This window comes from Heloderma suspectum, chromosome 6, assembly GCF_057233095.1.
Source record: "Heloderma suspectum isolate Gila_16-S chromosome 6, 16-S_ref, whole genome shotgun sequence".
Lineage (NCBI taxonomy): Eukaryota > Metazoa > Chordata > Lepidosauria > Squamata > Helodermatidae > Heloderma > Heloderma suspectum.
The window spans coordinates 102,663,661-102,684,814 of record NC_139463.1 but is presented as its reverse complement, the minus strand read 5'-3'; the positions used below and the strand labels follow the sequence as shown (position 1 = coordinate 102,684,814).

The window sequence follows — 21,154 nt, the reverse complement described above, 5'->3', positions numbered from 1 at the left end:
TGGCATTTTTATGTACATCTGTGCGTGGGGGTTTGCTGATGCATTTTTTTCTTTTCCTGGCCACCCTGTATTAAATGCAGTCCCCCCCCGCCCCCCAAGTTATTCTACCAGAGTAAAGCCACTACTTTCCTGTTGCCCAAGGCCATCTCTGGGCTAAAGTGTTCATGAAAGCCTCCAGGCTAGAAACCAAAACAGCCTTCCCCAACCTGGCGCTCTCCGGGTGTGTTGGACAGCGCTGGCCTTGCTGAGAGTGATGGGAATTGCAGCACATCCAACACATCCGAGGGCATTAGACTGGGGACGGCTCCGTTGCAGAATTCTTCCGTCCTCTGGGCAGGCAATAGTCCTACAAATTGCAGAGCGACCTTTGCGGCGGCGTGGGGGGCTTAAATTGCGGCAGGCACACACTAGACAGCTATGAAAGGGCAATGAATTGAGGCGAGGCGCGAGGCCTGTGCTTGCCACCTCAGGGCGGGGCCGACGAGGAGAGGCCGCACCCGGGCCGAGAGCCGGCGGTTCCTCCTCCCTGTTGTTAGCCGGGCCCTCAAGCAGCACGATTCCACTAGCTGCTTTGTGCGCATGCGCCCGCCCGGAACCTCCCTCGCCCTCTCGACTCTCATCCTTCGCCGCAGAATCGACGTCCACCTTCTGCGCAGGCGCAGCCCTGTGCCCGCCCTAGGGGGAGGCGCTGTCCGGCTCTGCGTTAATTAACGCGGACGAGTACCCGGATGTAGATGCTCCCTGTGTTATTGCCTGGCGAAAGAGACAGACCGAGGCGCATGCGCAGTTGCGCTCCTTCGTCTTCTTGGGTTAAGACGCCTTAGCCGGACGCTGGGCGCTTGAGTCCAGGCAGGAGTGAAGGGGAGGGGCCTGGGCTGAGCCCACCCTGTTCCCTTTGGGGAGGTGAGTGAATCTGGTGGGTGCGTGGGCGAGGGTCAAAGGGCAGTGAGCAGGCAGCCCTGAATGAATGCAGCCTTCCCCATCATGGTGCCCTCTGGATGTGTTGGACTGCAAGTCCTATCATCCCCAGCTAGCACCAGACACCTGGAGGGCACCAGGATGGAGATGGCTGGAAGAGAGGGAGGGACCCCATCTTGTAGAGGCCAAGAATAGTCGGCGGGGATCTAGGGGAAGATGAGGCTAGGATGGGGATCCATCAGGTGCAAAGGCAAGGAGTGTAGAAGCCAGTTCAGATCTGGGGGAGAAAAAGGTGCAAGAAAATTCAGGGGTTAAAAGGGAGGTGAGGATTTCAAAGGGAAGGGATGCTCATGCATTACTTTGTCTATTCATATTCTCTTTCCAATCCCCAAAGGGATTGCTAGACCAGCTTGCAAATTCAAAAGATGAATGCCCCGATAAATAAGTCTAGGCTGAAGGTGGGCAGGGAGGAAGGTGAGAAAACATAATTGGCAATCCAGTGTGGTGGAGGCACAAGGGATGGGCTGTGGGGATGTGAGGGTGGGGCCAGCAGCAGGAAGAAATGACAGCCTAAGGTAGGTTTGTTGGGGGCAAAGGCCAGTAGGCACAAAGATGAGTGCTAATCTACTACTTCCTACTAATATTGCCAGGTGTGTGCTGAGTGTGGGACAGCAGGGTTGGGCAGAAAGTAGGTGTGAATCTATTGGTAAAACTCCGGGCGTTTTGCAGTAGATTTGTAAGGGTTTCTGACTCCAATTTATCTAACAATGGTAGCAACTAAAATGCTTCTACCCCCCCCTCCAAAAACCAAAAGTCAGGCTGCTGAAAAAGTACACTTGTGGGGAAAAACAGGAGTGGATTTTTGTATGAAAGGACTTGTGAGCTTGGTTCTGGTACCAATCACAAATTCCTGGGCTAATCATGTCCTCAGTGGAATCCTGTTCCTTAATTCCTAGCACATGTCTGCCTGCCAGAGCTGCTATTTTACATCTGGTTCTGGTTGGCATATCTCAGTGTTCTAGTAAAAAAACCCCAAAACCCCGATGTATATCCTGCAAGCCTGAAATCTGCCCACCAGTGCTGTAGAGGACATGGAACTGATTTAAAGAGCAAGCCTGGGATGGGATGGGAGTGAGCACCACATGAGTCAAATAGTGGTGGTGAGAATTGTTTCTTTAAGACATAAATGTAATAATAAATCAATAATAAATAACCTAATCCAAGCCCCTCTCCTCCTGTGCAGGGAATCTCTCTGTTCAGTTTGTCTTTTCTCTAATCCAAGCCCCTCTCCTCTCTGTGCCCTCTCTGGAAGATCTCTCTGTTCAATTCCTCTTTTCTGTAGGTGGCTATGTCAGCTGAGGCAACAGCAGATCAAGTCCCACCCCTGGAGAACTGTGCTCCACTGATCCTAACCCAGCAGCGACGGGATGGCGGGGGAGCAGTAGCTGGTGCAACCTTTGATCTCAAACCCCTGAACCCCAGCAGCAAGTATGTCAAGCTGAATGTGGGAGGGTCCCTGCATTACACCACCGTGCAAACCCTTACCAAGCAAGACACCATGCTCAAGGCTATGTTCAGTGGCAGGATGGAGGTGCTCACAGATAGCGAAGGTACACACTGGAGCTTCTTGCAGTCTCTCCCGCAATCCCCATAACCAGGAACTCAAGTTGTCTGCATGATGCAGCTTGCGTTTGTGAATCATGCTTGCTTCCTAATATGCTGAACAGTGAACCTCTGAGAAAAATCACTTTCACGTCTTTAAAAGAGAAAACAAGGCTCTAGTCCCTGTAGATGCAGAACAGGGACAGTTGACAGGTTCAACCTTTGACAGGTTGAAGGCAATTTTTGATAACTAGGTAGAGGAAAGAAGAACCACTCTATCCCTGTCAGTTTTGTTAAATGTTATAGGAAGATATCTTGCCATATCTCTGTGGCTCTGGACAACTTCTGTGAATATTTACAATTTTATATTTTATTTTTAAATTAAGATTTGCAGGTGATGCCCCACTCTAGGTTCCATCTAACCAAGACAATCTATGAAGATACAGATACCTTCCCAGTTGTGCAACCATTTCCCAAGGGAAACATGCCTAAGCTACACAAAAAACTTAAGATTTAAGACTCTGGCCAGGCAGACAATCTGACTACTACATCTAGTCAGCCTTCCTCCCCACCATTGCGCCCCCTCACACACACACACACACACACACACACACACACCTGTTTTTTGGTAACATCTTGCCTGTTGAAGAGATCTGGAGATCTCAAAAGCTTGCATGTGTTTTGTGATCTTTGTACTGGCCTAATAAAGGTATTACACTAGATGGATTTTTTGAATTTTGCCTAAACTAGACCCTGCAGACAAGGATGAAGGCTCTCTTGTTACAGCTGGCTCTAAGGCTTTTAGGAGCAGGGCTTTACTTAATTTCTGCTGAAATATCTGAATGGATAGTATTGTTTTAATAGACTTGTTTGATATTCTTCTATGGTTTTCTAAGTTGTTGGGGAAGCCTGCCTTGAAAAGAGAGCAGGTTTAAAATGCCAAGAAAAAAGACCCAGAAAATGTTTTTTTTAGTGTCCCCAAAAAACTGAAACTGTGTTTCAGTACAGTTCTTCCTAGAAGGCTGAGGGCAGGGTACCTTCCATCCTCTGGCCGGTAACTGGTATGAAGCTGATCTTCCCTTTGTTCCTGGAAGTATATGGCAGAAAGTTCCCGCTTCCTAGCCTAAGGGTTTTCTCTTGCTTATAGTTACTATCCATGCATATGATGCTGTTCAGAGCCACATAAGCAAAACTAACATTTTTTAAAGTTACATTGGTCCCTGCCCCACAGAGCATGCAATATGAAACTGTTTCGTGTTGGTTGTTACCCTTCTTTTGATATAAGGCAGCTTCCTATGTTCCTAACAGCTTGTAATTTAAAGCACCATCTCTTTCCATATGAACCTGCCCGTATGCGTAGGTCAGCTGCAGAGGGCCTGTGTCACTGTCTAAGGTGCCATTAATGGGAACATGTAAAAGGGCCTCTTCTGGTATTGCAGTCAGGTTGTGGAACTCCCTGTGGAATTCTGTGAGAGATCCAGTTTGCTCCTCCTTGTTAGCACTAATTCCAGCGCCAGTTGAGGCCTTTTCTGTTCCAGCAGCCTTCAGCTTGACTAGTAACTGAACTTATTGTGGCTGCTTCCCTGTCTTTGTTGTTCTTATCTGCTGCTCCTCTCTACATCAGGTTGTTTTAAAATGGATTTACCTTCTGCATTTCAATTTGCCGTGGAATGGGGTGGGGTGGAATGTAAACATTTCAGTAAATTAATAAAGTGTGAGATCGGGAAGTCGTTTTACTCAGAGATGGATTCTTGTTTCCTAAATATTTCTCTCTTAACTGGGAAAATTTGATATTACAGTTAATAAAGTACAAGCCCAAGGAGTCAAACAGCAGTCTTGTGTGAACCTTCTTATCAAACTGAAACATTAGTGGCAAGAGTTATCCAATGAGGAGAGAGATCCAATGAGGAGACAAGCCCCCACCATTCAAAATCACATGAAGTCTGTTAACATTTTGCATTTCATTCTCTAAATTAATTGCTGCCTCTGAATTTTGAGATCTTTCAAAAAATCATCATCCAGTTTCTATTCAATAATAGTTCTAGTTTCTTCCATCCTCCATTAGTCATTCTTTGCCACAGTTTTGAGCTTGTGCTGTAACATCCCTAACAAGATACTTTAAAAGGATCTATTATCACTAAGATTCTTACATTTTATTTTTGAGATAAAATATAACCCTAACTAATGTACATAAGATCTTATTTTTTTCAACTTCATTATCTATACAAATAGTAACATTTGGATCTTCCCCTCTAAATATTTTGTCTTCTTCTCCAAAACAGCAATTTTTAACTTTTTCATTAAAAGACCCTTCCTGGCCACTGCTTCCACCCACTATAAGAGCTTTTGTTCGGGGACTACAAATCATTTCTGCCTTTCCAGGTTGGATCTTTATATATATTGTTGTTCTGCTAGTACAATCATCCTGAACATTTTTCCCATCATGCAGAAAGAGTAATACAATACATATTACAACATAGGTAGTATACATCAATCAATAAGACATTCCCTTCTCTGAATCACTTAAATAAGGGATGTACATTTTCACACTCACTTATATGTAGATTATATGTTTCTTATGTAAAATCCAAAGTTACTGATAAACAATTTTCTCTATATAGCTATAAATTTTATAAATCACTAAATCAAGTTATTGAAAAGCAAAACCAAATATTTGGATATATTGCTTTACATCCAGGTTGGATCTTGATTGATCGGAGTGGGCGCCATTTTGGAACCATCCTGAATTACTTGCGGGATGGCTCTGTTTCCCTTCCTGAATCCCAGCGGGAGCTGGAGGAAGTGCTGTCTGAGGCCCGGTACTACCTGATCCAAGGCTTGGTTGAGGACTGTCAACTTGCCCTACAGGTGAGCCGATCCCTGCTGAGGAACTGGGAGGCATGCGGACTCATCTGAGCCTTGTCCTGTTCAAAGGAACTGAAGTATATGAGGGAGAGGTGAGACAGCAAGGCTCACTCTATCAGCAGAGCTGGGACCTGCCGCCTTTTGGCTCCTCCCCTCCCACAACTGACTGTTCCACCAGGTGGTTTTAAGAATGATATAGCATCCAATAATTGGTTCCTGAATTAGCGTATATACTGCTTCCTCCCCATTCTCCCCCCGCCCACAATTTTATATTGTGCCTGTCAAGATTGTATGCGATGTCTTTAAACTGCCTTATGTGCACTGGCAGAAGGGCACCATATAAAGAGTGCCTAGTTCACATGTAATGGCCAATTATGGGTTGTTTAACTCACAGTTGTGGCTGTGCAGCAGCAAGCAAGTGCACTGCCTCCTGCACGCTTGTTGCGTCTACTTTCGGTTAACAACCCAGGAAATCACATTCCTGGGTTATCGTAACATCCAAACCTGGAAACTCTGTGTTGTTTAGGAGTTAAACAACCCAGAGTTAACTGGTGGTTCATTGTTGGGTTAACTCTGGATTAGTTAACCCCTAAACAACCCAGGGTTTTCAGGTTCAGATGTCATGATAACAACCCAGGGATGGGGTGTTCCTGGATTGTTAATTGAAAGTGGAAGTGACTAATGTGCAGGAGGCAGTGCACTTGCTCACTCTCACTCCGCCACGGCAGTTCCGGGGTTGCCGTTACGGGAGATCCAGGTCAGTAAGCAAATTGTGGCAGGTTCTGAGGCATCTAATAGGGCTGTAATATGTATATTTTTTCTCTGCCCAGCAAAAGAGTGAAGCCTTTGACCCCCTCTGCCACATCCCCATGGTGACATCTCCCAAGGAGGAGCAGCAGATCATCTCAAGCTGTTCCAAGGTAAAGAGGTTGTGAAGTCTCATGAGGCTCAGTCCCAAGAAGCTCGTACACATCTGGCTGTTTTAGGTGGCTTTGCTCAATGTCCAGTTGCATGACTAGGGCCAGGGGGCCAGATGCGTGAGTGCAAAGAGCATGGAAGGCAGCCACTTCTTTCCCCACCTTTAGTAAAGTCCTAGTTCACTAGGCTACAATACAACCTTCCCCAATCTGGTGTCCTCCAGATGTTTTGGACTACAGCTCCCAGCATTCCTGACCATTGGCCATGTTGGCTGGGGCTGATGGGAGTTTTAGTCCAAAACATCTGGAGGGCACCAGGTTGGGGAAGTCTGCTATCATATATCTTGGCCACCCCCAACTTGATGCCTTCCAGATGTGCTGGAATCTGTCCCAATTATTTGAAGGATAATTATATCTCCATAGTGCATAGACCTTCAGCCCCCTTCTAACTAACAGCACACAGGCTCTTATGCCTAAACCTATTTGTGAGGTTTTTTCCCCCTAGCCCACCCAACTCCTTTCAGAACAGCTGTACCGATTTTCTACATTCTGTGACCAGGGACCATGTTGCACAAATCGGCCGCCTTAGCCTGGCTTTTTCAACTGCTGATGGGGATGTTTTGTAGACACGTGGAGGCAAAGTGCATGGTAGCAGCTGATAGATGTAGTAAGCCACCTTGCACATGAATTGCTTGCTGTGTGGTATGGCCGCCACATGGATGTTACTTTGGACACCGTGGGGGGCACAAAGTGCAAAATAGGCCTGACCTGGACCCTCAGAAGTAGAATGTTTGTGAATGTTCCATGAGATCTTTGTAAACTGCCCAGAGAGCTTTGGCTATAAAAATGTAATACACAGAAATGAAATCACTACAGCTCAGCCGGTGACAAAAGCAGCTGCTTACAGGTGACAACCAGTCTGTCTTAAGCAGACTAAAAAAATGGCAGTGTTAAGGGGAGAGAACCTAGTCATCTTCACTTTTTTTACCACTTCCATAATATTGTCTTTCCATCCTTTTTTAGCCTGTGGTGAAATTACTGCATAACAGAAGTAATAACAAGTATTCATATACAAGGTAAGATACATCTGCTGGAATTGGGTGTAGCTTTGCATGGTTTCTTGACCCACATCATCCAGGCTTGCCCAGAGCAAACGCTTCCACCTCCTTCCTAGGATCTCGGACTTCCCACACCACCGTTTTTCTCTCTTCCCCCCCTCCCCTTCCAGTAATTCTGATGACAACTTACTGAAGAATATTGAACTCTTTGACAAACTAGCTTTGCGGTTCAATGGACGGGTGCTCTTCATCAAAGATGTTCTTGGGGATGAGATCTGCTGCTGGTCGTTTTATGGGCAGGGCCGCAAGATCGCCGAAGTCTGCTGCACCTCCATTGTATATGCCACTGAGAAGAAGCAGACCAAGGTAACTCCTGGGCTGTCCGCTGCGCCCAAAGAGAATTCTACCATTTCCTGATACACTTTGGCCTTGAACAGAATTGCAAGCTAGGATTCTAGCACATCCTGGCTTACCGTGAATGAGTTGCATGTGAGTGCATGCAGCCCATTGGCTCTCACCAATTCCTCCCACCAGCGAACCAGCTAAACCAGCCAGAAATGCTTTGTTTAGCATGTCATCCAAACCTGGGATCCTGGCTCATTGCTTCTTTTACAAGCCAGAATTGTAAACCAGAGTTTCTTCTTGGCTTAACAATCCTGGCTTGTTTGGGAGCAACAAGCCAGGATCCCAGGTTTGGATAACATGCTAAACAAGCCATTTCTGATCTTACATCATTTAGTTCATTCCAAGGACACACACCTTATGGAAGAAAACATCCACCCTGGATGTCTCATTATTTTAAAATCAGCTTTAATGAGCTGTTGTTGTAGTTACAAGAATAACAAGAATAATAACGTACTTACACGCTGCTGTTCCACCAAGATAAATTCCCAAAGTGGCTTGCAGTTAAAATGTGTGCATAGGTACAATTTTCATGGGGGCATGTATGGTGGCTAATTACACAATTTGACTCTGGTTGATACAGCTTTTCAACTTTCCAGCACCTCTAGAATAGCTTACAATCAGACTCAGGATATCAAAGTGCTTTTTCGTTCTTGTAACATGGCCACTGTCATTCCTAATTCGTACATGGGGGAAACTAGTGAATCTCTTGATAAGATGCGACTTAAGCTCAACTCTCTTCGATCCAGTTCATAACATAAGACCTGTGCTGGATCAGACCAAAGGCGTATCTACTCCAGCATCCTATTTCCCACAGTGGCCAACCAGATGCCCTAATGGGAAGCCTACGAGCAGGACATGAGTGCAACAACACCCTCCCACCCATGATCCTCAGCAGCTGGTATTGAGAGGCATACTGTCTTTGATACTGGAGCTAATATAGGTATCATGACTAGTAGCCATTAATAGTTTTCCCATCTAGCTACACATAGCTTTCTACTAACATTTTTATCCTCCAAGAAGTTTAGAGCAGCAGTTGAGCCTTACCTTTGCAACAACCATGTGAGCTAGGTTAAGCTGAGAAAGGGTATCATGCCCGAGCCTGCCCTGTGAGCTTTATGCCTGAGCAAGGATTGACGCACAGCTCTTGCACCCACACTGGCTCTCTGTCCACTGGCGGACAGAATTGGTATTGCCCAATGTGACCTTCCCTTGTGTGCGCAGGTGGAGTTCCCGGAGGCCCGGATCTTTGAGGAAACTCTGAACATCCTGATTTATGAGACGCCGCGAGTGCCAGACAAGGCCCTCCTGGAGGCAACTGGTGGGGTTGCAGGTGGGGGTGGAGGCCCCCTCCGTGCTGGTGACGACGAAGACGGGCGGGAGCACCGTGTCCGGCGTATCCATGTCCGTCGACACATCATGCATGACGAACGCCCCCATGGCCACCAGGCGGTGTTCAAAGACTGATTCTGCCTCACTCCCAGCGTCCTCAGCACTCCATCCATCCAGTGCCAAAGGAGAACCTGTTTCCTCCTTTTGATCTTTCACCCCAAGGTCTTCTCAATGGTGTTCATATCCTCTCTAACCCATCTCACTTTTAGGGCTTGTTTTTCCTGCCCTTTCTCCTTGACTTCATCTCCCTGAGCCCCCTAACCGCCCTCTATGGTGACAGTGGCCACCTTGGTGAACCCTCCATTTTACTGGGACGTTCTTTCCAATTGTTGACTTTCCTTAATGTTTGAGTCTTAATCCTAAATGCCCAACCTTTTACTCCCCCCACCCCGATTCCCTCTCTGCCTCATAATCCTCAAAATACTACCTGAACCTTGATTATGGTCCTTTATTCACAACCTCTTTGACCTGGAATAACTTCCTTCCAGACCTGAGACCACCTGACTCTTCACTGCTCTCTAAACATTAGTAGCCAGGGAACAACATGAATACCAAAACAGCAAAATGTACCAATCAAAGGATCCTATGTTCCATCTCAACTTGATGATAAACCTCTACCTTTTGTGACTGCATTTTGGAACACCATTATTGACCTCTTGTTCACTCCCTCTTTCAGAGGTCAAGGGCCTCTACCTAGACAGGGGTGCGTCTCAAAAAATATTTAATATACAAACTCTAATTCTCCAGTCTAAAATCTCTGGATTCTTTGACCTCCGTCCTTCACCTCACAAGAGATTTTATTTTAAATCGCCCTCCCACACTCCTTTGTTTCTGTTCACCCGGTTTTAACTTAACTGGTTGGGTTGAAGAAACAGTCTGGATTTAAGGTAAGACCTGAAATGGTTCTTTCAGAATGGAATAGATGGAACTATAAAGCATATTCCATTTGAGCAATTGTTTTTTCTGCAGTATTGTTAACTAGACTTGGCCTCCTGTTAGCAGTGGTGGCTAAATCCAGTTTAAAATAAACCAGGGAAAAATATTTTCGTGTCAGCCTTCCCTCTAGAACAGGCAGTAACCTGATGCATCCATGAGACAAGTTCCCTTGTTTGTACTTGTCCTGCTAGAGAAGCTCTGGATCTGTTAACAGCTGCCATCCACCCCGTCTCCAGGTCAGAAACACAGTTTGACCCCACTCACAATAGAAGATACAACAGTTTGTGCTTCAAAATACAGAAGATGCTTCAAACCCATCTTTCTCAAACAACAAAATGTGGTCAAATGATCCCCCTGCCTCACCACAGTCTAGTGCAAAATTTAAGTATAGAGTTTTGACTGCCTTATTTATCCCCATCTTCCAACAGACAGACGTGAAGCAGTGACTCTCCTGTTCTGCCCTCGGAATGCTTTTCGCTCCCCATTGTTTTCCATAGGGAATGGTACGCTACTTCACACCACCTTCAGCAAAATGTAAGATGGAATATTCCAACAGCCTCTTGAGCCAGTTCTTTGATGGAACAGGCTTGGATGTTCCTAATGATCATGGAGGGAGAGGAAGGTGAGATTGTAATGAACCATTGCATTTTGTAAAAATGCAAGCTGGTGAAGGTAATTTTACTGGGGAGGTGTTATTTTTCTCCTATCCCTCTTTTTCTTTTCTGTATAGCCTCCCCTCCCTGGAGGAGGTAATCTTGCATTAATTATTGTAATTTTTTGTATTTGCATAATTTATTTTAAATTGTTTTTTCTATTAAATTATTGTGATAAAGATTCCTGCTTTAAAAAAAAAAAAGTGGAGCAAGTTTGTTATTTCTTGCACAAGAGAGAGAAAGATGGGATGCTACTCCCCAGAGATTTCCCATGCCTAGAAGGGCATCTACTAGGATATTTAGAACAGCTTTTCTCAGCTACGTCATCCTTCCATCTAGCCCATGGGGTCATGCCTGTTAGGTAATTGTGGGTGTTAGAGAGGAAGCGTGTACCTATAGTTGGCAGTGTATGGGCCAAATCCCGCCCCACAGTTTGGCAGCTGCCCTGTTCTGCTACTCACTGTTGCCTCTTGCAGGAGAGGAAGGAAATAGTGAATGTGTAGACATGCTTCCCTCTTAGTTCTGGGTTTTTCAGAACCCATATTTGAAGGGGGTGGTGTGGTTGTTAATATGTTTCCCTTCCTGGGTTGCAAATGGAGAGAGTAATAGACCACCCTGATGGATGCTTTGGATTTTCTAGGGAGGGGGATATGTGGGAAGTGCTGGCATTGAATTGTAGAACACTGTATGCCTTTCAAAATGTCTTCATGATCCATCCAAGCCAGGAAGGAAGGCAACATGAGTAGAGTATGATTGTTGGAGATGTTAAGGAAATATCCAAGGCAGGTGAGGTTGAACAGTCAGAGATTTATTAAAGCACATCATAGTTGTGGGAGAAACAGTCAACCCAGTGTCTCCCCCACAAAAAGAAACAGGATGCATTTATACAGACTGAAATATGGCGAACAAAGAAAATACACTACGTATGCTCAAGAGCTACAGCAACAGCAACAGACAGCAACTGTTCAGCAACAGTCTTATCAGCACAGCTGCCTTCTTATCTTTAGGGATGAGCTTACTTTGGTGGATAGGAATTTCTTGCTTATAATGAGCAAGTTACAATTACCTTCTCATGGTCAGATACATACACATTCTCTCAATCCCATCAGGTATCTCGTCTCAACCAAACTACATACAAGGCCTAGTCAGGCCTACCTTCACAGGGAGGTTTCCTGCTCTAGGTAGAGAGGGGAGTTTGCATGGCACCTCCTCGTCTAATGAGAACTTTGCAAGGAAACAGAACGGAATTCTAAGAATACCAGGAAGAGAGTATGTCCAGATTGAAGAGATGTTGTGCTGTGGTTGGAAGAGTGTGTGATTTGTTGTTAATTTTAAGAAACCATGTTTGGGTGGCTTGTTATCTTCTGCTCTCATGTCTTGGTGGTTTCGTACCTGGTCTTGTGTCTCTGTCCAGATCTTCCTTCCATGTGTATATCATGAGCCTTCCCCAGCCTGGGGCTCCCTAGATGTGCTGGCCTCCTGTTCCCATCAGACCCAGCCACTGTGCCCAATGGCTAACTGGGAATGATTGGCATTGCAGTTCAGCACATCTGGAAGGCACCAGGTAGGGTTGGACACAACATTCTGCACAGCCAGGACCCAATCCAGCCACTCCTGTGCACAAGCATCTATACAAGGCATGCTCCAAACTGTTTTCCTCTAGCAAGAAGATGGGAGATAATGATCCTGAACATGCAGGTGTTGGTCCTAGACAGATGTGGCTGACTCACCCTGTCTCTGTCATACTTGCTGTCTTTTACAATGTATCTCAATCTGTAACAGGAAACCTTGCTTTAAGGTACAGCCAATTTTACACTTCCTTTATTGTACCAGACCCTGCTCTTGCGCAAGGAGGGTGATGCAGAGTATGTTCTTGCTTATGTATCTTCCTTCTAAATATAAGCAGCTGTGACTACAAGTTCTGTTCTTAACAGTAAATTTTTGAAGTTGTCAAGTGTGGTGACGGCATAACTAAATTAGCCCAGAGGGGGGTGAAATGAACAAAGTGTCAAGGAAATGAATGAGGTTGCAATTACTGCTATCTCAGTAATAGCACCTAGACATCTGTTTATAGGGTTGTTACTGCGATGAATCACACTGCAGGTTTCCAAAAAGGAAAAATTTCCAAGATGACTGAGCCTAGTATTGTGGCATAGGATCTGCACTTGATTATATATAGTAGGTGGCAGTATTGCAACCGAAACTCTACCCACGACCTGAGTTCGATCCCAGCGGAAGCTGGGTCCCTAGGCTCAGGTTGACTCAGCCTTCCATCCTGCCGAGGTCGGTAAAATGAGGACCCAGCTTGCTGGGGGAAAGGTAGTCACGACTGGGGAAGGCAATGGCAAAGCACCCCGCTATAGTCTGCCATGAAAACGCCAGCGAAAGCAGCGTCCCTCTAGGAGTCAGCAATGACTTGGTGCTTGCGCAGGAGGAACCTTTTCTTTTTACCTAACGTTGCAGTTAAGTCTATACAAACATCTCCTAAAATCAAGTCCTTCACTGAGATTATGTATATCCAGCATGTGTTTGATCTGCATATGGGCTGAGTACATGTTTACTCAGAAGTCTCCACTGAGCCCAGTGGAGTTCACTTCCAGGTAAACATGCATACGGTTAACCAGCCTTCCCCAGCTGGTGCCCTCCAGATGCGGGGACAACAACTCCCATGATTCCCAGCCAGCAAAGCCATACAAGTTATGCTAAATGAAAAAATAAAACGGCTTGGATCCAGGCTTAGCCATACTTAAGAGTAGACCCACTGAAATCAATGGGACTGAAAGTTAGCCATGACTGAAACTCCCACTGATGTCAATGGGTCAACTCTTAGTACGGCTACGCCTGGATCCAACCCCTTGTATGGGAAACGTATGATTTTTTTTTTTAAAAAAAAATCCAAAATCACGCTGCGCGGAAGGAAAAGGAAAAAAACACATGGAAACCAACCAATCAACCCCAGAGACTGCGGACGGCAGACCCAAAGAAACGCCCGCGTGATAAAGGAGGAAGTAACGTGACCCAGGCTGGGTCACGTGCTAGGGGTACCTCCCCGGAAGCCGCGGGGCTGTGGTGGTCACATGACCAGAGGCGGCCGAAGGGGGAAACCGGTCACGTGGCGGGGGCTGGCTGGGTGAATGTGCCGGGCGGGCTTGGGGGAAATCGCCTGGGCCTGAGGGAGGACCGAGCGTAGAGCGCAGGCGGGCGCGGTGTTGGTTCGAGGCAGGCAGGCGGGCGGGGCGAAGGGGGCAGTTGGGCCTTGGGGCGCGGGCTTCGCGGTGCCTCTGTGCAGGGCCTTCCTTCGGAGGGGTGTTTTTTTTTTTTAAAGCGGAGCTTCCTTAGCCGCATTTTTGGGAGCGTGAGGCCGGGCCTAGGGGGGGTTTCGCTGCGCTGTGAGGAGGGCCCAAATCGACGGAACGGGGGCAAGGCGGGCCCGAGGGGCTGGAAAAACGGTAGGGGAAGTTTGCGGGCCCCCAAAAAGTGGGGCGGGGAAATAGGTTTGGGTTGGCGGGTTTTTTGGCGAACTTCTTAGAGGACAGCCAGGCTATTAGCAAAGGTGGTGGGGGTGGGTGGGGAGTCACGTTAGGGGTGGGCTGTGCGCAAGAAAGGCCTTCAGTAAGAAAAAGCAGCTTTTTCTTTTTGAGCCATCGGGGGTTTAGTATCGAAAAGGAAAGAAGCTTCCGTTATAGTTGTAGGGAGGTGTCGAATTTTGGCCTGGATCCCCGAGGGTTGTAGCAGTGCTGAGTAACGGGGGAGGCAGTAGAAGGACATAGAGACAACTAAGAGAGGAGATTTTAGGGGGCAACTTCTTTTTTTTATTTTCAGCCTTATGCAGGACTTTGTATGAGGTCTTTTACCTGGAGATTAGTTTAGGGTGTCCAAGGTTATCACAGCAGGTACAAGAACTAGAGATCCCCATTTCATCCACTTTAACTGTGGTAGTGTTGCAGAACTTGGGGAGCACAGCAGTGGATCTGGGAGCTTTCATTAGAGAAATCCCTGCAATTTAGGTGGCTTTTTTGTTCGTGTTGTTGGCGAGTTCTAGTATTGTCACTTTCAGGAACAGGCGGCTAGTTTGTAGCGCAGAAAGAAAGTGGTCCCTGGGAAGCCTGTGTCTTCCTGGAAAGAGGGTTGGAACAGAGCTGTGGTCAGGTTCCTGGCATTAAGGAACACCTTTTGCATCCTTGAGGGTCCCACTGTTTGTTTGCCAACCTACGGCCCAGACCAGCCAGAGGCGATGCAGAAAGAGGAACTGGGCATGGATGAGAATCGTAACCCAGAGGAGGAGCTGCGTCTCTTGGGGGGGAAGAAGGAGAAATGCCACAACCTCAGCAACCGCATCCGAGCAGGTAACTTAGGTGGACCCAAGAGGCCTGGCATCCAGCAATTTATATTCTAAGTCAGCCTTCCCCAACCAGGTGCCCACAAGATGTGTTGGAGTACAACACTCAGCATCCCTCAGCCAGCATGGTTGGCTGGGGATGGTGCCAGTAGTAATCCAACACATCTGGAGGGCACCCAGTTGGAGAAGGCTGTTTTAAGTCATGGGAGCCTACTTCAGAGGTAGTAAAAATTCGGCTTTCTGGCCATCCAGACTCTAGAAATTTGATGCTGGATGCTTAAAATGTTGACATATTTTTTCAGATTTGCTTTACTCCAAACTAGCTGTCTCTCACCTTCCTTCTCTCCCCCCTGCCCCCAACTCCTTGTATGCATCCCTTGCCCCTTTAGTCCAAGAGTTTCTGGACTCCTGGGACAAGGAAGTTCTCACCAGCACTAGAATAAACTCATACCTACATTTTACTTGCCTCAGCTATTTATTTTCTGCTAGGTTTGCAGGGCTGCAATTCCCACCCCATCCCCAGATGAAGTTTCCTGCAGCCCTTTCCCCCAACAGGGTCAGACAACCTACAGTAAAGGACCAGCCACCCATTTCTCCATGAAAGCCAGGAGTCCTGTTCCCTCCCTGGTAACTCTCAACTCCCTAGGCAACTCTCCCCTTCCTGAGTTTCAGTTTCCTGTTCCTCACTGTGGCAGGCCCTATTCAGTTATTTGTTCAGTGGCTCCTGTTTGGCTAACTGCCTTATGTAACATGCTTCTAAGTTATAGCTATCCTTATTGCCTGTAACCACTAAAAGTAAAAACCTTCTTTCTGTCATACAGGGGGTGGAGCAGAGCTGGGCTACAGGCCAAGCCAGGTCTCCAGAGAAGGTGTGTTGCACTGAATTGGGACTGGGGCCTTCCCCCTTTTCCCTTCTCTCATGCTGTCTGTGTGTGTTTCTGTCCCAGAGGTAGCTGCACCTCAGTGCTGGGTGAGATACATTCATCCTGAGAACCTAGAATTCCACACTGTATGCACCCTTCACTCAGTCTTTCTTGTCTGTTGAAATGGTGTGGAGGTGTAATTGTCCGCCGCTCTTCTTTACTAGATAAAATTTGGCATAAATCTAAGTACTCATTTCTCCTTCTAACACACTCTGGGGAAGGGCTATAGTTTATTTAGGAATGGAATGAAGTCTACAAGTTCAAAAGAACTGGGGACTACTGGATTTTCTGGACAGTGGGGTTGGGCTTTGTGTCTGACAGGAAAGACTCTTGGGTCGAGGGCTTCTGGGATCTTTGGAGAGGGGTCTGTTTTTCCTTCCTTGGTCCTTCTAATTGTAGAGAGAAGCTTGAAAACTTGAAGGCAGAATATTGTAAAAGCTAAATCAGCCTTGTATTTAGCATTCTGGAGATTAGGAATTCCATAGAGGCAAGTGAATGGGCTGGCAGAGGAAGGACAGATTTCTCCATTCCTCCACTGTTAGACTGCAGGCTGTGGAGGAAAGGAAACTTGCCCCTCCTCTGCCAGCCTGTTTAGTAGAAAGCAATTTTTTTACTAGCCTGCCAAGAGATTAGTAGCCTGTGTGGTAGTGTTTTTTTTAATGGTGCCCACAAAATGGGGGGGGGGGTCCTCTCCTCTGCAGACAGCATGGAAACAGGCTACTAGCCTCTTGGCAGACTAGTAAAAAATGCATTCTAGTAACTTTTGTGGCATATCTGCAAGACAGATTTAAATAACCACAAAAAAAGCAGGCTGTGTGTTAATACAGCCTCAAAAGTGGTATTTTCAAATTGTATAATTTCTTAAGCCGTGGCAGCACAGAAGAGGAATTCTTCCCGCCCGCAACCCTTTCTTTCTTTCTGTCATTTGCAAAGGCAATTCTGTAATTCTTGTCTGGGATTTAGGGAGTTAGCAGCACTTAGGATTTGACGGGAAGACTTTAGCCACTGATCATCTCCCCCACCCCCCTACCCCAGGGAAGTGATTATAACTTGTACCACCATGGGGTTCTATTCCCTGTTTATTGATGGCCTGTTGATCCCAAGCTGGATAAAAATATTTTTGTATTCCACAAAAACAAAGCATACAAATATTGAAATGTTTAGGTGTCCTGGTATTTTCCCAGCCTGATTACCAAATCTCCAAATGCTAGCAATCTGCCATATTTTATTGTGGTTATGCTTGGGGGCAGGTCAGTGTATTGATTGTTGTTAGTGCAGCATCAATGAAAATGGTGCCTTATAGAGTTAACATAAGCCAAATTAAAAGATGGGTCACTGCCCTGAGGAGCTTACAGTGATAGTGTCAATAATGGGAGGATGACAGAAGTAAATGAGGGAGGCATTATCTTCTTTCCTGTTCTGAAATGCCTTGGGGAGGAAAAACGTGCTCTGTATTCTACAAACTAACCGATCCAGGTCTTTTCCTCACTCTTTCTGTCCTTCCTCTTCAGGTTCGTGGGAATCAAATGGGTATGCTGCACCCCCTGAGATAGCTGAAGAACCCAGTGTTCCCTTGAGCCCTTCCAACAGCCTTAATATCCGCAATCTCCAATTATCTGAGCGGGACCCTCCAGTTCCTCACCACCCCCGCCGCTACCCTCATCACTTCTACCATGGCCGGCCGTTCCATGCTGCCTACCGGAAGACCTACCGAGGCAGTCCCTCAGACCGCAAGGAATGGGGACCCAGCACCAATGGCCACCACTGTGCTCCTGAGGGCATTTCCAATGGGCGATGGCAGCACCGACGCCGTGGCTATTCCGACCCACCCTCCCCATCGTCGTCTCCTGAATCAGAACGAGACAGCGCTGTCAAAGCTAGTGAGAAGCCTGCCGTTACATCTAATCCCACCAACGCAACCACTGAGGATTCTGGGAAGGAAACATGGTCACTCTTCCGGCCCCTTCCTGCTTTCCCGGTTGATAGCAGTAGTGCCCGGATCATCCCCAAGATCTCTTATGCCAGCAAGCTGAAAGAGAACTTGGATCAACCAGGGAAAGCCTGCCACGTTCCTGCCTCAGCCGTCCGCACCACTAATAGCCTCCCCAACTGTGTCTTGGCGCCACCCCCTAGCAGTCCCCCGCCAACTGACAACAGTCGGCGGCAGCACCTGGGAGCCATCTTTCAAAATGAGTGGGGCCTCTCCTTTATCAATGAGCCAGGAGCTGGGCATGGAGGGGGTGGTGGGACAGCACCAGATAATGATGTAGAAGATGCAGACACTGGAGCATGCTGGGAGAAAATGGAAGCCAATGACTGGCAGGCTGCAAGAAATTATCATTTGGAAGGTAAGATGGTGGAAGGAACCCAATGCTGCCCTTGGAGGGGAGGTGTATATGTTGAGGTCTAGGAACTCTCGTATAGATAACTGAACATATCTGAGAGAAAGATGGTGAAGATGAAGAAATCTTTCATTTGGAAGATTAGGGATGTGCATGGTGATGGTGAGAGTATAGGCAGTCACGTCATAGGGTGCAAAGAATGTCTGCTACAATTCATGGAAAGGTCAGGGTCTGGGATGGTAAAGGCAGCCTGTGAAGGCAGAAAAGACAAGTATTGTGAATATAGGATTTATTTTCCTCATCTTTTTCATTGCTCACTAGATAAAACACATTTTATCTTGGAATTCTACATTTTCGCTAGACCAGTGTTCATATTACTATGGGCAGGAGGGGTCGAAGGGAGCCTTTTGTGATAGCCCTAGCTACTGTCTTTCGAAGGCTAAGGGGGGCCATGATTTGGCTAAAGTTGGAGTCAGAGCAGGAGCTTGTGGGTTTCATCAAGCCCCCACCTTTATCCCTGATAATTTGGTCATTGCCTGAGATAACTTGGTGCAGATCCCTTCATGTAATTTTAGGTGGATTGAGTCAAAGTTTGGAGAATTTCTACCTTCAGTGCACAGGGATGGGCATGTGCTGGACCCCAACTCCTCAATGTGGTTGAAATTTAGAAACTTGTAGAGGAGTGAGCTGCTTAAAGTATATTAGAGGGACACTGGAGCTTATTTAGGAACAGGAAGCATCAGTGCCTGACTTCTAATTTCTTTTTTTTCTCTCTCCTTCTAATGCAGAATGGAGTCATATATGGGAGCTACACAATCAAGGTAAGGAATGGGAGGATTCTAACCCTTTAGAATCCTAGGTCAGTTGAGCTTACACATCCAGCCCAGTTCTGCTCAGTACTGACTGGAGATATGGGGACTGAATCTGTGGCTTCGTAAATGAAGATATGGAGAGGAGTACAATTGTGTGAATTGGAGGGATGTAGGTGGAAAACTGGAGGGACATTAGGGAATCATGGACACTCCCAAGAGTTGTGGGTGCGTGATCCGGTTTATTCTTAATCAGAAACAGCCAAAACACTGTACAGGAGCTTGATTAAGCAAGTGAAAGCTTATTGATTCAATCTTCCCCTGGTTACACAGCAAATGTACATTTCTCAATATATTTGCCAATTCCTTGTCATATAGCCAGTTGCAGCTCCACCCACCACCACCCAAAAACACAATTTTATCTGACTGCCAGGTTGGTGAAAATTTTACCACCATTTTTGTAAGGAAAATTGCTTTTAAGAATTGTGATACACTGATTCCACATTTTAATATAACTTCCTGTAGCATTTTTTCAGGGCAGTGTCCCAGCTGTGCTTGAGCACCTGTGCTTCATAATTTTGAAGCCCTAATTGCTAGATGATGCTGACAGAGTATGAAATGAAAGTATCAAGCTGTGTTTGTAAAATACTTCCAACCCCAGATCATAACTGGAGAACTCTCAAGGTAGCAACACCTAACAACAGACACTGGCCATTGTTGTCCTAGGTTCAGAAGCCGGGTAGCCAAAGCTTTCAGTCTTTGCAGTAGCAGACACAGGGAATCAAGAGCAGATAGACATTGGGTTGTAGCCAATGTTAGTCTGACTTAACCAGGTTAAGCGGTTAACCTACCTGACTTAAGTCCCATTCATTTCAATGGGTCTGCTTGAAGTAGGACTAACATTAGATATAACTTGTTGTGTGAGAAACTCAGCTGAGTGGTTATCTACAGTATGGGGAGGTGTAGAAACTACTGCATGGGTCTGTGGTACCCAAGGGCGGGGCAAGAGCAGAGTAGAGTTGCTGAAGTTCACGACTACCTGGTTTTGGATGTGGGGCTGCCTTAGACAATTCAGCCAAGTCACAAAATAACTGCTTGTGTGGGAGCAGATTGATAGGGGGCTGTCCTTTGACTGTCAGTTTAGTACAGTAAGAGAGTGGGTTTTGCAGCATTGGGCTTGGCATTTGTGTACTACCTGTGGTACATCTCCCTTGTTCATTGTGCCATCATCTTTTGTTTTCCATTTTTCTTTTCCCCTCTAGCTCCTAGCAGAGTGATGGTCTACATGGACACCTTGGATGGGAAGGGTTAACTCCAAGAATACCCAGGGGAAGCACCGCTAAGATAAGGGGGGCACATGGGGAAAGGCAAGGCACCTACCCCACCCCCTTGAAGACTGGAGAAGCCCAGGCATCTTGAAAGGGGAAGCTATGCTACCTGCCTACCTCCCTTCCTTTGCTGTTATAGCCCAAATTGTCCTGGGTGGGACTGATGTCTCCCTCCCTCCCTCTGATTTAATGCTCTGGTTTTTAATTTCTTCACATGGTTTTTAATTTCTCTGGATTCCCCTGAAAATAAAGGCAAAAAAGAATTTATTTAAATTCAATTCTCTTCTCTTGTCAGTGTCTCCTTCTTACTCAGCACTTTAACCAGCATGGGGGGAGATGGTGTTGAAGCTCGTGATACCAAAAGTGGTGTGGGGGCAAACTGTTTTGGAGGAGAGACAAAAAGATTTCAGGTGTTTCTGAAAGCTGGGGGGTGGGGTGGAAGCCTTGAGATGTTTTACCAGAAGAGAGCAAAAATGTTTGGCTAAGAAATACTGCAAATGAATGCCTTCATTAAATAGAAATGAAAAAAAATTGCTGTGCCTTCTGGCAGCCCATTGATGGGAGGTGCTGCTTGGCAGGATTTTTTCCTTCTATGCATCTTTAGAGGTAAAAGGTTGATATCTGGCAGCTCTTTTGAGTGCCCTTTTACCTAGGTGGTGATTAATCCTCT

The 21,154-nt window shown here is 46.4% G+C and overlaps 2 protein-coding genes across 4 annotated transcripts; both read left to right on the top strand.

Moving 5' to 3' along the window:
- The first annotated feature begins 774 nt into the window (after positions 1-774).
- On the top strand, positions 775-10,935 carry KCTD13 (potassium channel tetramerization domain containing 13). 2 transcript variants are annotated; one of them, XM_084805818.1, is made up of 7 exons: positions 775-903; positions 2,261-2,528; positions 5,219-5,388; positions 6,216-6,305; positions 7,326-7,378; positions 7,531-7,726; positions 8,987-10,935. In XM_084805818.1, the coding sequence occupies exons 2-7, from the start codon at positions 2,267-2,269 to the stop codon at positions 9,227-9,229; spliced, it is 1,014 nt and encodes a 337-aa protein (XP_084661944.1). In that variant the 5' UTR covers positions 775-903; positions 2,261-2,266; the 3' UTR covers positions 9,230-10,935. The 2 variants fall into 2 exon arrangements, with proteins under 2 accessions (XP_084661944.1, XP_084661945.1); XM_084805819.1 differs by having other exon boundaries at positions 2,231-2,528.
- A 2,972-nt stretch (positions 10,936-13,907) lies between these two features.
- Positions 13,908-20,757, top strand: LOC146342177 (uncharacterized). 2 transcript variants are annotated; one of them, XM_084805816.1, is made up of 6 exons: positions 13,908-14,192; positions 14,930-15,089; positions 15,904-15,951; positions 17,517-18,353; positions 19,136-19,168; positions 20,419-20,757. In XM_084805816.1, exons 2-6 carry the CDS (start codon positions 14,978-14,980, stop codon positions 20,466-20,468), a joined length of 1,080 nt encoding a protein of 359 aa, XP_084661942.1. In that variant the 5' UTR covers positions 13,908-14,192; positions 14,930-14,977; the 3' UTR covers positions 20,469-20,757. The 2 variants fall into 2 exon arrangements, with proteins under 2 accessions (XP_084661942.1, XP_084661943.1); XM_084805817.1 differs by lacking the exon at positions 15,904-15,951.
- Positions 20,758-21,154: the final 397 nt, after the last annotated feature.